General features: G+C 39.9%; 1 protein-coding gene across 9 annotated transcripts in view; it reads right to left on the reverse strand.

Moving 5' to 3' along the window:
- LRGUK (leucine rich repeats and guanylate kinase domain containing) overlaps positions 1-13,194 on the reverse strand; it is a 129,305-nt gene that overhangs the window by 101,954 nt on the left and 14,157 nt on the right. For 7 of the 9 annotated variants that reach the window (XM_021936281.2, XM_021936282.2, XM_031665143.1 and 4 more), the window contains 3 exons: positions 11,875-11,956; positions 7,931-8,031; positions 2,783-2,864 (listed from right to left, as the gene is read on the reverse strand). In XM_021936281.2, coding sequence (XP_021791973.1) covers positions 2,783-2,864; positions 7,931-8,031; positions 11,875-11,956 — 265 coding nt within the window. Of the gene's footprint in view, positions 1-2,782; positions 2,865-7,930; positions 9,475-11,874; positions 11,957-13,194 lie in introns of all 9 variants that reach the window. The other 2 variants (XM_031665148.1, XM_031665147.1) reach the window with 2 other exon arrangements.

A 13,194-nucleotide genomic window follows, 5' to 3' on the forward strand; every position in this document is an offset into this window, starting at 1 on the left:
AAGTTTTCAACTGTACTGACATAAAAGTTGTTTCAAAATTCTCTTTTTAATCAAACTTTTAATATTTTCAAAAACAGTCTAATCTAGTCATTTTTCTTCTCAAGACCTTAATTTATCATCTAGATACATTTTTGCTCTCTGCTGTCCAGAAAAGCTTGTGAAACTTCACCACCTGTATCATGCACAATATGATATGCTTACACAGAACCGGAGAGAAAGAAGTATATTTCATGCTGTTTCAAAACTAGCCTACTATATTTTCAAAAGATCTAAGAAGTTTATTTCATTAACAGTTGATGAATGATAGTTTGTTTTTGCATTTTTTAAAACACAGGCAAGAAATGGTGCCACGTTACACTCTAATTATATACCCATGTTCTGAACTTCTATTGGTTTTGATGTAATAATTACAGCTTTTTATACTTCAGTGATAAGACTCAATTGCTACATCTAATGTCAAGGAAAAAAAAAACCCTAATTCCTTTTTTCATGATATCTGACATTTACAAAGTCATGATACTTTAGTTTTTACACGGAAAGCTAAATGTATATAGAAATTAAGACTCTCATGATAGAAATGTTTTCAACTGTGTTTTGAGTCCAAAATACTGCGGAGTTGTTTTCTTTGGCAATTCCATGTCAAAACATGGAATGTTTTCTGGGGAAACAAGAGATCTCCATAACAAACTCCAGACTGTCATGTCACCATCAGCATTCCAGGTGCCCTAATTGCTGAATTCTTCTGGCTAGCAAGAATTTAGGGGCTGCTGACTTCTAGACCAACCAGTGTTTTTGTTTGTTTGTTTTTGTTTTGAGATGAAGCCTTGCTCTGTCGCCAGGCTGGAGTACAGTGGTACAATCTCAGCTCACTGCAACCTCTACCTCCCAGGTTCAAGCGATTCTCTTGCCTCAGCCTCCCAAGTAGCTGGGGACTACAGGTACGTGCCACCACGCCCAGCTAATTTTTGTATTTTTAATAGAGACAAGGTTTCACCATGTTGGCCAGGATGGTCTCTATCTCTTGATCTCATGATTCGCCCGCTTTGGCCTCCCCAAGTGCTGGGATTACAGGTGTGAGCCACCACTCCCAGCCTAGACCAACCCCAGTGTTTCTTAAGCTTTAATGTGCGCTCAAATTGCTTTGGGTGGGGGGGTCTTATTAAAATGCAAATTCTGATTTCTTAGGTCTGCAGTGGAGCCCAGTAATCTGCATTTCTATGAAGTTCCAGGTGATGCTGCTGCGTGGACCTTCCTGTGAAGCACTCTACACAGCCTGAGATAAATGGATGTCTGAGCCAGTTAGCTTCTGGACTGTCTGGCTATCTCTTTGCAAACTCAAAATATATGATAGTCAAGCATGAAGTAAAGGTTCTACAGAGATATGCTGCTAATGTGTATGCTTTTAGTTTGTCAACAAAACATGTTATTTTGGTCACTTTCTGATTTCTCTGTTAGACTATAATCAGAAAAACTTGCTCATTTAAGCATCATCTAAATGTCCACTAATTGCTCATTTTCACACACAGGTTCTAAAGAGAGTGGTGCTATGTTCCAAGCTTTCCATCATATATGAATAAAGGATTTTTTCTTTTACAAGATACGTCTTCAAGAAGATGTACCCTCTGTTGTCCCTCATCTCAGCCTTATCACAAATGTAGTATGTACTAGCTGCTGTCATATCCCTGAATGAGGCACCCAAGGCAATCAATTCATTCTCCATTCTGTCCCCAAAAATCCTCAGGTGAATAGAAAGATACTTACTGAGAAAGAGAAGCTACTGGCTCCCCTGCCACCAAGAAAACATCAGTCTCTTGTGTGAAGAAGAGACTCAAGCTCATTAAACTCAGGATCTCCAATTAGCCCCTTAGGCTCTAGAAGTTGGAGCTCGCTGTCTTTAAAGTAGGTGCTCTGCTTGCATGGGAGCCTGGCTCATGAAATAGGTATGTTCAAATCATATCAAAAGTTCTTTTTTTAAAAAAAGAATGAAAGCATATTTAAAATACATTAAAAAAGCTTACTATTTAAAAAGAACTTAGCATGAACTCATTGTAAAATAAATAATCACTAATTTTCCTTATGACCATATCTAGATTTTCAAATACTGAATTTATATAAAATAGGACACAAGTTTCAGTAAATTTGAAGAAAGGAGTTAATTTTTTTTTTTTTTCTTTTGAGATGTAGTCTCACTCTGTTACCCAGGCTGGAGTGCAGTGGCACAATCTTGGCTCACCACAACCTCTGCCTCCTGGGTTCAAGCAATTCTTGTGCCTCAGCCTGCCAAGTAGCTGGGATTACAGGTGCGCCCCACCACACCTGGCTAATTTTTGTATTTTTAGTAGAGGCAGGGTTTCCGCCATGTTGGCCAGGCTGGTCTTGAACTCCTGACCTCAGGTGATCCAGCTGCCTTGGCCTCTCAAAGTGCTAGGATTACAGGTGTGAGCCAACACACCCAACTGAGAAAGGAGTTAATTACAACAGAACTTCTTCTCTGGTTCTAGAATAAGAATAAGCCTACACTTATCAGAAGGATGACTATCTTACTTAGCTTTTCAGGGGTAAGATACTCTTGGCAAGCTTTGACTCACAGCTTCATTTCTTGGTAAATAAAATATTTATCCTCATTTTGTGAATATCAATTCCTAGTCATTTAAATGAATCACATCTCTATTATATTGCTTATCTGGTACTAGTCCATGTAATCTAGTACAATTCTTGAATATGTAGCCTTTAATTTTTATATTGTTTTTAAAATTTTCCCCTTTACTTATTCAAAGGATACCATCCAAAATTAGTTTAGTGAGAGCATGATACGCCGACAGATCACAAATTTCAGAAATGTGGTTGTGGGAAAAGTCCACCTTCTGGCAAGAAAAAGAGAACAAAATGTTACATTAATATTTTATTTTTCATATTTACCACAATTAACTGCGCAAGAAGAAGGTATTTCTGAATGTAAAGTTAGAATTCATTACTGAAAGTACACTAAGGCTAAAGGAGTCATCTGTCTTTAATTTTTTTTTTTTTTTTTTTTTTTTAAATGGAGTGTTGCTGTGTTGCCCAGGCTAGAGTGCAGTGGTATGATCTCAACTCACTGCAACCTCCGCCTCCCGGGTTCAAGCGATTTTCCTGCCTCAGCCTCCTGAGTAGCTGGGATTACAGGTGCCTACCACCACACCCAGCTAGTTTTTTTGTATTTTTAGTAGAGATGGGGTTTCACCATGTTAGCCAGGATGGTCTCAATCTCCTGACTTCATGATTCGCCCACCTCAGCCTCCCAAAGTGCTGAGATTGCAGGCGTGAGCCACCGCACCCAGCCATTTAATCATTTTCTAACTGGGATACTTTCTGTCCACCTTGAGGATAGTAAGAAGGCCTCTTCCTTATGTTGCACAGGAACCTCCCAATAACCTAAACACTTTCAATTCCTGCAGCCATGCTCTCCACTTTTAGCATTTATTTTAAATTTCCTTGGTCTTCCTGCAGGATTTACCTCAATTTCATCCTTACCTACAACCATTTTATTTTCTCTACTGCCCAGTAAACTGTATTCACTTCATTTCTGTGCATATCTTCTTTCCTGTTCCTTTATCTTTTCTATTCCTATTTCCATATATTGTCCCATGATACTCTCTAAATGCCAAAATATTCAATTTTTTTTTTTTTTTTTTTTTGAGGTGGAGTCTCACTCTGTTGCTCAGGCTGAAGTGCTGTGGTGCGATCTCAGCTCACTGCAACCTCCGCCTCCCGGGTTCAAGCAATTCTCCTGCCTCAGCCTTCCAAATAGCTTGGACTGTAGGCGTGTGCCACCGCACCCGGCTAATTTTTTTTTTTTTTTTTGTATTTTTAGTAGAGACGGGGTTTCACTGTATGAGGCAGGATGGCCTCGATCTCCTGACCCACCTCCTGGTCCACCCGTCTCGGCCTCCCAAATTGTTGGGATTATAGGTGTGAGCCACCATGCCCGGCCTAGTCTTTCTTATTCATCTCCAGGCAATGCCTCTTCAACTTTACATTCTTTCTCAAAGTTGACTACTGTAGGAAAGCATTTTCAGCAACATCTGTTGTTTCTAGTCAAACATGTAAGACTAAAAAACAATATTAAATAACTTTAATTATTCACCTACTGGCAAAAGATAAACAAAAAAGTTTTTTTAAGGAAAGAAAAACTCAAGTTTTAGAAACACTGCATTCATAATATGCTGGGTACATGATAATCATTTTCAGGAAAACCATCAATCAATTACATAATAAGTGCTATTCTTATTTTTCCATGTCCTTTAAAATAGTGATTTCACCCCCCAAATTTATGGAGATTATTTTAGCAACACATTAAATACTAAATCCTTTAAATACTAAAAACTTTATATAGTAAATACTAAAAACTAATTTAGATACAAGTCAAATGGCATAGAAAACTGATGAAGTGAATTGCAATATAGCAAGCAACAGGACTACTTAGTAAAATAAGTGAGCAGACCATATGAAGAAACAGAAATGTACAAATAAAAGTGTTACTAAAAAAATCGGAACACCAAATGTATGCATATGCAAATGGGAGCTAGGTAAAATGCATACTATGAAATAAGTCAGTTTGGCATGATGTAAATAGAGTTTAACATTCATTTTTTTCTTCTATAGAATAATAATAAACTAGGAATAAACTTATCATATAGGGCTTACTTATCATTGACACGTTTTCATGAACACCTTTCATCCTGGTGCTTCTGGTGCCATAGCATGACATCTGTGTAACTACACCTCAGGCAGGGGAGCTAATACTATGCTCTCTATGTAGCTATGATATTAGATTTCTTTTTCTTTTCTTTTTTTTTTAGATGGAGTCTCACTCTGTCGCCCAGGCTGGAGTGCAGTGGCTCAGTCTTGGCCCACTGCAACCTGAGCCTCCCAGTTCAAGCGATTCTCCTGCCTCAGCCTCCTAAGTAGCTGGGACTATAGGCTCCCACCACCACGCCAGGCTAAATTTTGTATTTTTAGTAGAGGCGGGGTTTCACCATGTTGACCACGGCTGGTCTCGAACCCCTGACCTCAAGTGTCAGCCTCCCAAAGTGCTGGGATTACAGGCCTGAGCCACTGCGCCCAGTCAGGTTTCTTGAAAGACCTTAAAGGGGTTTGTGCCACTGTTTGGACTCCCATTGGAACCTAGAGCTTGGAAAAAGTAGCCATCAAGTCAAATTAACATTTTTCACCTAGTAAGAGCAAAAGCATTCTAATAAATACAAAAAGAGTGTACGTACAAGTCCCCACTCTAGCAAATGCATGTTCTCTCTGGTTGGTGGTACCAGGTTCATAGATATTAAATGAAAAGGAAGTGGAGCTTCTCAAGAGGGTGGGGGATAGTACACGAGCCTGACTTACTGGAAAGATGCGGGCTGTGGGGTCTCAGACGGCGGGTTCAATCCCAGTTCTGCTACCTCCCAGCAAAGGTGAAGTTAGTTACTTAACCCTTCATGCTTCAGTATCAGGACAGTACCAGCTGCCCCACAGCTTTATTGGCGGGATTAAATAATACATTGAAAACACCTGAGGTTGGGCACAACAGCTCACACCTGTAATCCCAGCACTTTGGGAGGCCAAGGCGGGCAGATCACCTGAGGTCAGGAATTTGAGACCAGCCTCGTCAACATGGTGAAACCCCATCTCTACTAAAAATACAAAATTAGCCAGGTGTGGTGGTTCGTGCCTATAATCCCAGCTACTCAGGAGGCTGAGGTAGAAGAATTGCTTGAACCTGGGAGGTGGAGGTTGCAGTGAGCCAAGATCTCGCCATTGCACTCCAGCCTGGGCAACAAGAGTGAGACTCCATCTCAAAAAAAACAAAAAAAGAAAAGAAAAGAAGACAAACACCAGGAAGCCACCATCATTCCTTCCCAGGTCTACACAGAGCTCACAGTGGCTCGCAGCACCTCAGGGTACAGCCTGGCACTTGGTACACACTTCTCTAAAATGACCAATATATTTGCTTGTAATTCTCCAGGAGCTCAGAACTCAGATGGGGTCTATGATTTGTTTTTGTTCGTTTGTGGGGTCTTTCTGGGAGAGTGCAAGGAAGGGGTATGAAAGGGAGAAACTCCAAAGTTTTTCCTGGGGTAGGGATCATGCTGTTACCATGAATGACTGCCCTGTGGCTTCAGGCAAGGCAACTGGAACAGCAAAAGGAGGAGCAAGTCAGCTCTGCAAATTCAATTCCTGATAACCTCAAAACCCTGCGGCCCCACACTGAGTACAGACAGGCACTTAGTGCGGCTTCCTGCACAAAGGAATGTCACCCTGGCAAAAACTACAATTTCAAAGGGAAAAAGTGTGCTATTGATAACGGAATGATATAAAATAGAAGAAAAATTGAAAATTAAGGTCTCTCATCAGTATAAGGGAATGTCTGTTTCTTGATTTCAAACGGATTTTCCTATTTGTGCAACTCTCCATAGAATATTTTGGATTTAAGTTAATTTGGTTTGTAAATAAAATAAAACTAATAGATAATAAAAGGCAATAGTTGATGTCCATTCCTTAAAATAACTTTAATTAAATATCTGAGTCCAATATAACAACACTAATCACAAAACCCAGGGTGATCATTTCCAGATTTGTCAGCACATTAGAGTCACCTGATGGTCTCTTTAAACGTCCAGGCCAGGCGTGATGGCTCACACCTGTAATCCTAGCACTTTGGGAGGCTGAGGCAGGTGGATCATTTGAGTCCAGGAGTTCAAGACCAGCCTGGGCTACATGGTGAAACCCCATCTCTACAAAAAATACCAAAAAAAAAAATTAGCCAGGTGTTTTGGCATGTGCCTGTAGTCCCAGCTACTCAGGCTGAGGTGAGAGGACCACTTGAGCCCAGGAGTCCGAGGTTGCGGTGAGAGTGAGACAAGATTGTGCCACTGCACTCCAGCCTGGGCAACAGGATCACTTGAGCCCAGGAGGCTGAAGATGTGGTGAGACAAGACTGCGCCACTGCACTCCAACCTATCTCCAAAAAGAAAATGTCCAAAGCCCATGCCTTACCTTGGACCACTTAAATCAAAATCTCTTGCAGTGGAATTTGGGCATCAGTAGGTCTGAAAACTCTCCCAGGGCATTCCAAAGTGCAGAAAAGTGTAGGAACCACTTCTCTCTGACCTTGCTACTTAAATATGACCCATGGATCAGTGGCATGACATCACCACGAAGGTGTTTAGTAATCCCAGGCTCAGGCCCCACCCCAGACCCAACGGGTCAGAATTCCCTTTTCACAAGAACCACAGGTGATTTGGGCATGCATTTAAGCAACAGACTCACTGCTCTAGGGCATAGCAAACTATTCCATCCACCGCTGTTCACAGGTAGTTTATTTCTGCTTCAGAAATGCAAAAGCAAGTGCAGAGAAGCAAGAATGGAGATCTGAAAGCATTCTTTTGTTAAAAAGTAAAGTTGGATAAATAAAAGGGCAAAGTTTGAGCCTAGGACATTTTTACAGATTATTCGGATATAACATTTTTCAGATAAATTAATTCTGCTATATGTCCCATACCATCATGCTGTACATCTCAAATATACACAATGAAATGCATTTCTTTAAATAAAATGTTCCAAGTAATATTTTTAAAAAATTGTTCTGCTATAATAACAAAAAAGTGCAATAATAACTACTATTCAAATGAGGGAAAAAGGAGACCAGAGGAAAGTTCATTGGTTTGAACACTAGGTTTGAACAAAGCTTGCTGAAAGCCTATCCATTGACAGACCATATCCGTTTTCCAAAATAAAGGATACACAAGGTCGCCTTTTTTATTTCATTTCAGAAACTTACATTACTTACCTCTGTATCTTATTCTCTCTGAATTCTCTATTTGAGTGGTATTTTGCTTATTTAATGCACTTTTGCAAACCCCTAAACATGTGTAATTAATGTATTCATAAAGTCTACCTTGAGGTTTTTGGGTGGCTTGAAATTGAAGAATGTAGTCAAATTATTTTGAGAAGCATTAAGTTCTAGGAGATAAGGCATACAACTCACACAAGATAAATCTGGGGGGGGAAACAGATACAGAATAAGGTGAGCCAATAAAATAACAAGACAAAGGCATTAAAAACAGTATACATGACCTCAGAATATTTTAAAATTATAACGGTTGCAAAGACATCTTAATTATTCCATATGAGTGAGAGGAATAAAATCAGGAGTATGTGAAACATACAAAAAAAAATGTGGAAAACTCTCGATGAGTCAATAATTTAATCCTCTTCTGCAGGGGTGGCCAATCCTTGTATGCCCTGTTTTGGGGGCAGCCACGTAACCAATCCCTGTGACCTCTTCCTCATGCCCGCTCCCTCTCCCGCTAACAGTGAAATGCTACAAAACTTGCCAGCCTTTGAGAAAAGGATGAGAAGCAAAAGCCTTGATAATCCTCTTGATAATTAGCCCTTAAGTAACTAAATTAGATGTTTTCATAAAGAGTGGAAATGCCACAATTCGGAAACTCTCTTTGTTGTAAATTAAATTTTGTTTCAGCTGGACTTAGCACCAGATCGCATTAAGTATTTGAAGTGATTTAACTCATTGCTGTTATTTGATTTTGACTCTGGATTGGATCAAATGCACATCCGAGTTTTGCATTTTATCCCAAGCACACACTTTGAATCTTGAATACTAAGTAAAGGACTACTGTGCTAATAAAGGATACTGCTAATGAAATTACATATAAAAGATAAAAGATATGAACTATTGTTTTACATTTCTTTATGACTTTACAGCAGACACAGAGGTAGCGGAATGAATTAGGGAAGGAATCAGGAAGGGTCACACAGGAAGGGTTATGGCCCTGTCTCTACCAATAAGTCCTTTTTCCGCCTGAAAATGGCAACAATACTAGCATTTCCCTCTCGCTCCTCATTCTAGATCACAGTATGCGCTATTACAACCCCCTGGGGACGGCCTCTAGTGGGAGAGTGGAGCCTCCTCACCCAAAGCCAAGCAAAGTGCTTCTACCTTTCTCCAGGTGGCACAGACACATGCAGATCTGGGGAAGGAAGCCAGTCTGGAGTAGCTGGGGCCCTGCCCTGAGATGGGTGGGACACGCTGTGTAAGGGACCTCCTGGTATCTTCCCTTTTCAATAGTCACTGAAGCCAGAAAATTCCCCCCAATTTCTATGTTATTTCTCTGGATGAAACCATGCCCTTCCTTACTAACTGTAAATAGTTCTAGGAGAGACAATACTTTGAGACATTAACACTTTGTTGGAAATGAATCAGCAAATCAAGGAAGAACTCTTTGAGGAAACCTAAGGAGAAACTGTGATTGCTTTCCAATTGGTATCAATTTGTCCACGCTGAGCTCAGCTACTTGTCTGCCAGTAGTGGTCTCAACTCTACTAACTTCACAGGACACCCAGACCCTCAGGAAAGATGATCTTTCTGTGGGCAGGTAAATGGAGATCCTTCTTGAAGCAGAGGCAGCAGCTAGTACTGAGCTAGAGACAAAGAGATGGTGAGTGCATTTCACACACTGTACATAGCCAGTGTTTTCATATCAAGACAGAAAAAAGTCCCTGGTGTGGGTTGCTGGACTTTGAACTTGAGCTGGCCTGTGGTCCCTATCAATGCAGTGACCTCCTTGCCCACCAGAGGGCAGGAGCTCCTCGTGTCTCCATCACTGATTCTCAGCGTGTGGTCCCGGACCAGCAGCATCAGCCTCACGCAGGAGCTTGTTCGAAAAGCAAATTCCCAGGCCCCACCCCAAACCTACGGAATTAGAAACCCTGAGAGTGGGGCCCAGAAATCTGTGTTATCAGGGCTGCCAGGTGATTCGGACGCAGTCTGAAGTTGGCCTACACCCGGAGACCAGTGAGGCTGTCATCACAAAAAGAAAAATACGCTGTACCTTACACACAGGAGGCTTTCAAACAGTTGATGAACTAGTGAAATGTGCCATCCAAGGTTCACGAGTACTGACCCGACTGAAGAGGAACGCCTGGAGCGTAACTGTGGGCTCCCTGCTCCTGTTGTCAGCACTGAGCATTGGCAAGGCCCCCACCACCCCGCGATTTCCTACCCGGCAAATGGAAACAACCTCGGAGGTATGGAGTAGGCCAAGTGCTCCTGCCAGAAACACTAGAAAACTCACGGCCTTCTGATGAGAGGACCATCTGAGATTTGCTTTAAAATAACCCTGGGGAAGCGGGGCAGGAAGGTATATAGATGGACTGATAATTGTTGAACCCAAATATTCATTCCAAAATTCTATGTATGCACATATTTGTAATTTTCCATAATAAAGCTTTAGAAAACTGGAAAAAAAATAATTAAAAGTCTTTCAAAAACAGTAGCATTTTAAGAATGAAAACGGGCTAGAATATTTCTTAATCGTTAAAAAGTGGACTTTAATTATTAGGGTCCTAGAAGGGGGGAAAAAAACAAAATCAAACAGAGAAGACATATCAGCAACATTTATTTGTCATAAAAAAGGCAGGCAAAAGAAGCAAGCGGAAAGATTATCAGTGAAGAAAGCAGGTCAGAAGTAATGATTTGCTCACTTCCCTAGAAATCTAAAGAAAAACATTGTACACTGTCAACTTCAAATAAGATCAGAAAAACATAAACAAGGATCAAGCTTTGAAGAAAATTTGACAATGGTAGGACTAATTTCATTAAATGTGAACAAGGTGTCATAACAAATAAATTATATGGAACTACAAATGGTGGAGTTAGAGTTGAAAGAATCAACTAAACAAAGACAGCAAAAAAAGAATGAAAAATATGTATCTGTGAATCTCTGGTGCTCAATAATAAGGATAAAAGAGCTAACAGATTTAAAACACAAAATGTAGGCCCAGGCACAGTGGCTCACACCTATAATCCCAGCACTTTGGGAGGCCAAGGCAGGCAGATCGCTTGAGCCCAGGAGTTCAAGACCAGGCCAGGCAACATGGTGAAACCCCATGTCTACAATCAATACAAAAAATTGGGCATGGTGGCATGTGTGTAGTCCTAGCTACCCAGGAGGCTGAGGTGGGAGAATTGATTGAGCCCAGGATGTCAAGGCTGTGTGAGCCGTGATCACGCCACTGCACTCCAGCCAAGGTGATAGAGCAAGACCCTGTCTCAAAAATAAGATGGCTAGGTGTGATGGCTCATGCCTGTAATCCCAGAACTTTGGGAGGCTGAGTCAGGCAGATCACATGAGGTCAGGAGTTCAAGACCATCCTGGCCAACATGGCGAAACCCTATCTCTACTAGAAATACAAAAAATTAGCCAGGCATGGTGGTGCACACCTGTAATCCCAGCTACTCCGGAGGCTGAGGCAGGAGAATCACTTGAACCCAGGAGGTGGAGGTTGCAGAGAGCTGTGATCATGCCACTGCACTCCAGCCTGGGCAACAGAGTGAGACTCCATCTAAAAAAAAAATTTTTTTTTAATTTTAAAAATAAGATTTTAAAAATGCAAAATAAGGAATGCAATAAAATATAAATCAAAAGCAAAATAAAGAAAAGAATCCATTAAAGAAAAAAAAAGACTAATTCATCTGCACTGAGTAACTAACAGAGGAAAAGAAAAGAAATCATTAAATATTCAGGGAGCATTGAAGAAGTAATGATCGATCTCTTAAAAGGAAAAAATAAAGCCAACATTCCATCTCCTAGTCTTAAATATCATTGACTGCATCTCAGCCACATCATAATATTGCAGATCTGTGCCTTTTTCTCTCTCATCAGTTATCGGTGCCTTTCTTGCATGGAAAGCAAAGGATCAATATGTAAATTGATACACAAATTAGTTATATCAAGTTTGGTATTATTAAACCATATTACCTACTGTAACGTTTAAGTTTTCAGAAAATTCAGTGATCAATCTAGAATGACAATTACATACCTTCAATTTTATTCACTGAAAGATCCAACTTCTGTAGGTGAACATATCCACAGAGAATGCTAACATCAATTAAATTACAACCCTGAGAAAATAAAAGGTAAAAGACCTTAATGTTGCTTTATCAGGTTACTACTCAGCCTTCTTGCAATAACTGTTGATGGAAAGAAATCCAGAATTTCTTTCACAAGTATAGAAGTGAGAGAACAAAATCTGAAGCCTGCTACTAATAGGATCTCAAAACAGATGCCATTAAAAAAAAAAAAAGCCCTTCCTTTGAAGAAAATAATAGCTTAGTAATATTAGTGTTGTTAGCAAAAACAAATACAACATGAAAGGCCAATTTAAAGCAGTGTTCATGGAGACCGTTAGAACAGTCTTTTTTTTTTTCTTTTAATAAATCACACAATAGCAATAAAGACAAGGCCTTTATCTAGTAGAAGAAAAGAAAAAAATGTCTAGAATTTAAATGAAGTTTTAAAGAGAATTCACAGCTCATCAGGAGATCATTAATAACAATACTACCTACACTTTCACCGGGTTCATTTTCAAAGCTCTTTCACAATAATCGCATCTGATCAAACACAGCTGTGAAATCTGTAGGGCCGCTTACTCCCAATTTAGAGATGAGGGGTGTGAGGTACAGAGAGGTATGTTAATAGCCTGAAATCACACAGCAAGTGAGTGACAGAGAAGCAGTATCTAAGTCTCTTGAATCCTTGTCCAAAATTCTTTTCAGGAAATCTTGATTCTAGTCAACTTCAAGTGACGTTGAGGGGAATTCGGTTGAGTGGAACAAAGACTTCTATGACTGTTTTATGTCGTGATGTCAGAGTCAGAAAAAAAGCAAACCAATGAAGAGTCATTATAAGCAGGTTCTCATATAGAATAATGGTGATTGCTTAATGAAGGCCGCTAGAACAGTAATAATAAATAAACACTTACTGAATATTTACTATGTATAAGGCATTGTGCTTGGCATGATGAAAAATACAATGATGGAAAAGAGCTATACTGAGCCCTTAAGAAACTTATGACTTTGGTAGAAGAGAAGATATGTACACAAGTAATAAGAGAAAGTAAAAAAAATAACATATAACATAAGTAAGACATAAAGGAAAAAAAAAATCACCAAACCAGGCAACTCTAAGAAAGTGTATTCAGTAAGACAGGTTATTAAGTCAAAGTAATTCAACGTGTAATATCTCAAATGTAAGGAGGTCAGTGGCAAAATAAATTAAGCCTCAGTCCATCCAGCTGAAATAAGATTTAAAGGATTGCTTTTTGGGGTAGATCAATTTAAGGCATAGCAGTACCTACATA

This window comes from Papio anubis, chromosome 4, assembly GCF_008728515.1.
Source record: "Papio anubis isolate 15944 chromosome 4, Panubis1.0, whole genome shotgun sequence".
Lineage (NCBI taxonomy): Eukaryota > Metazoa > Chordata > Mammalia > Primates > Cercopithecidae > Papio > Papio anubis.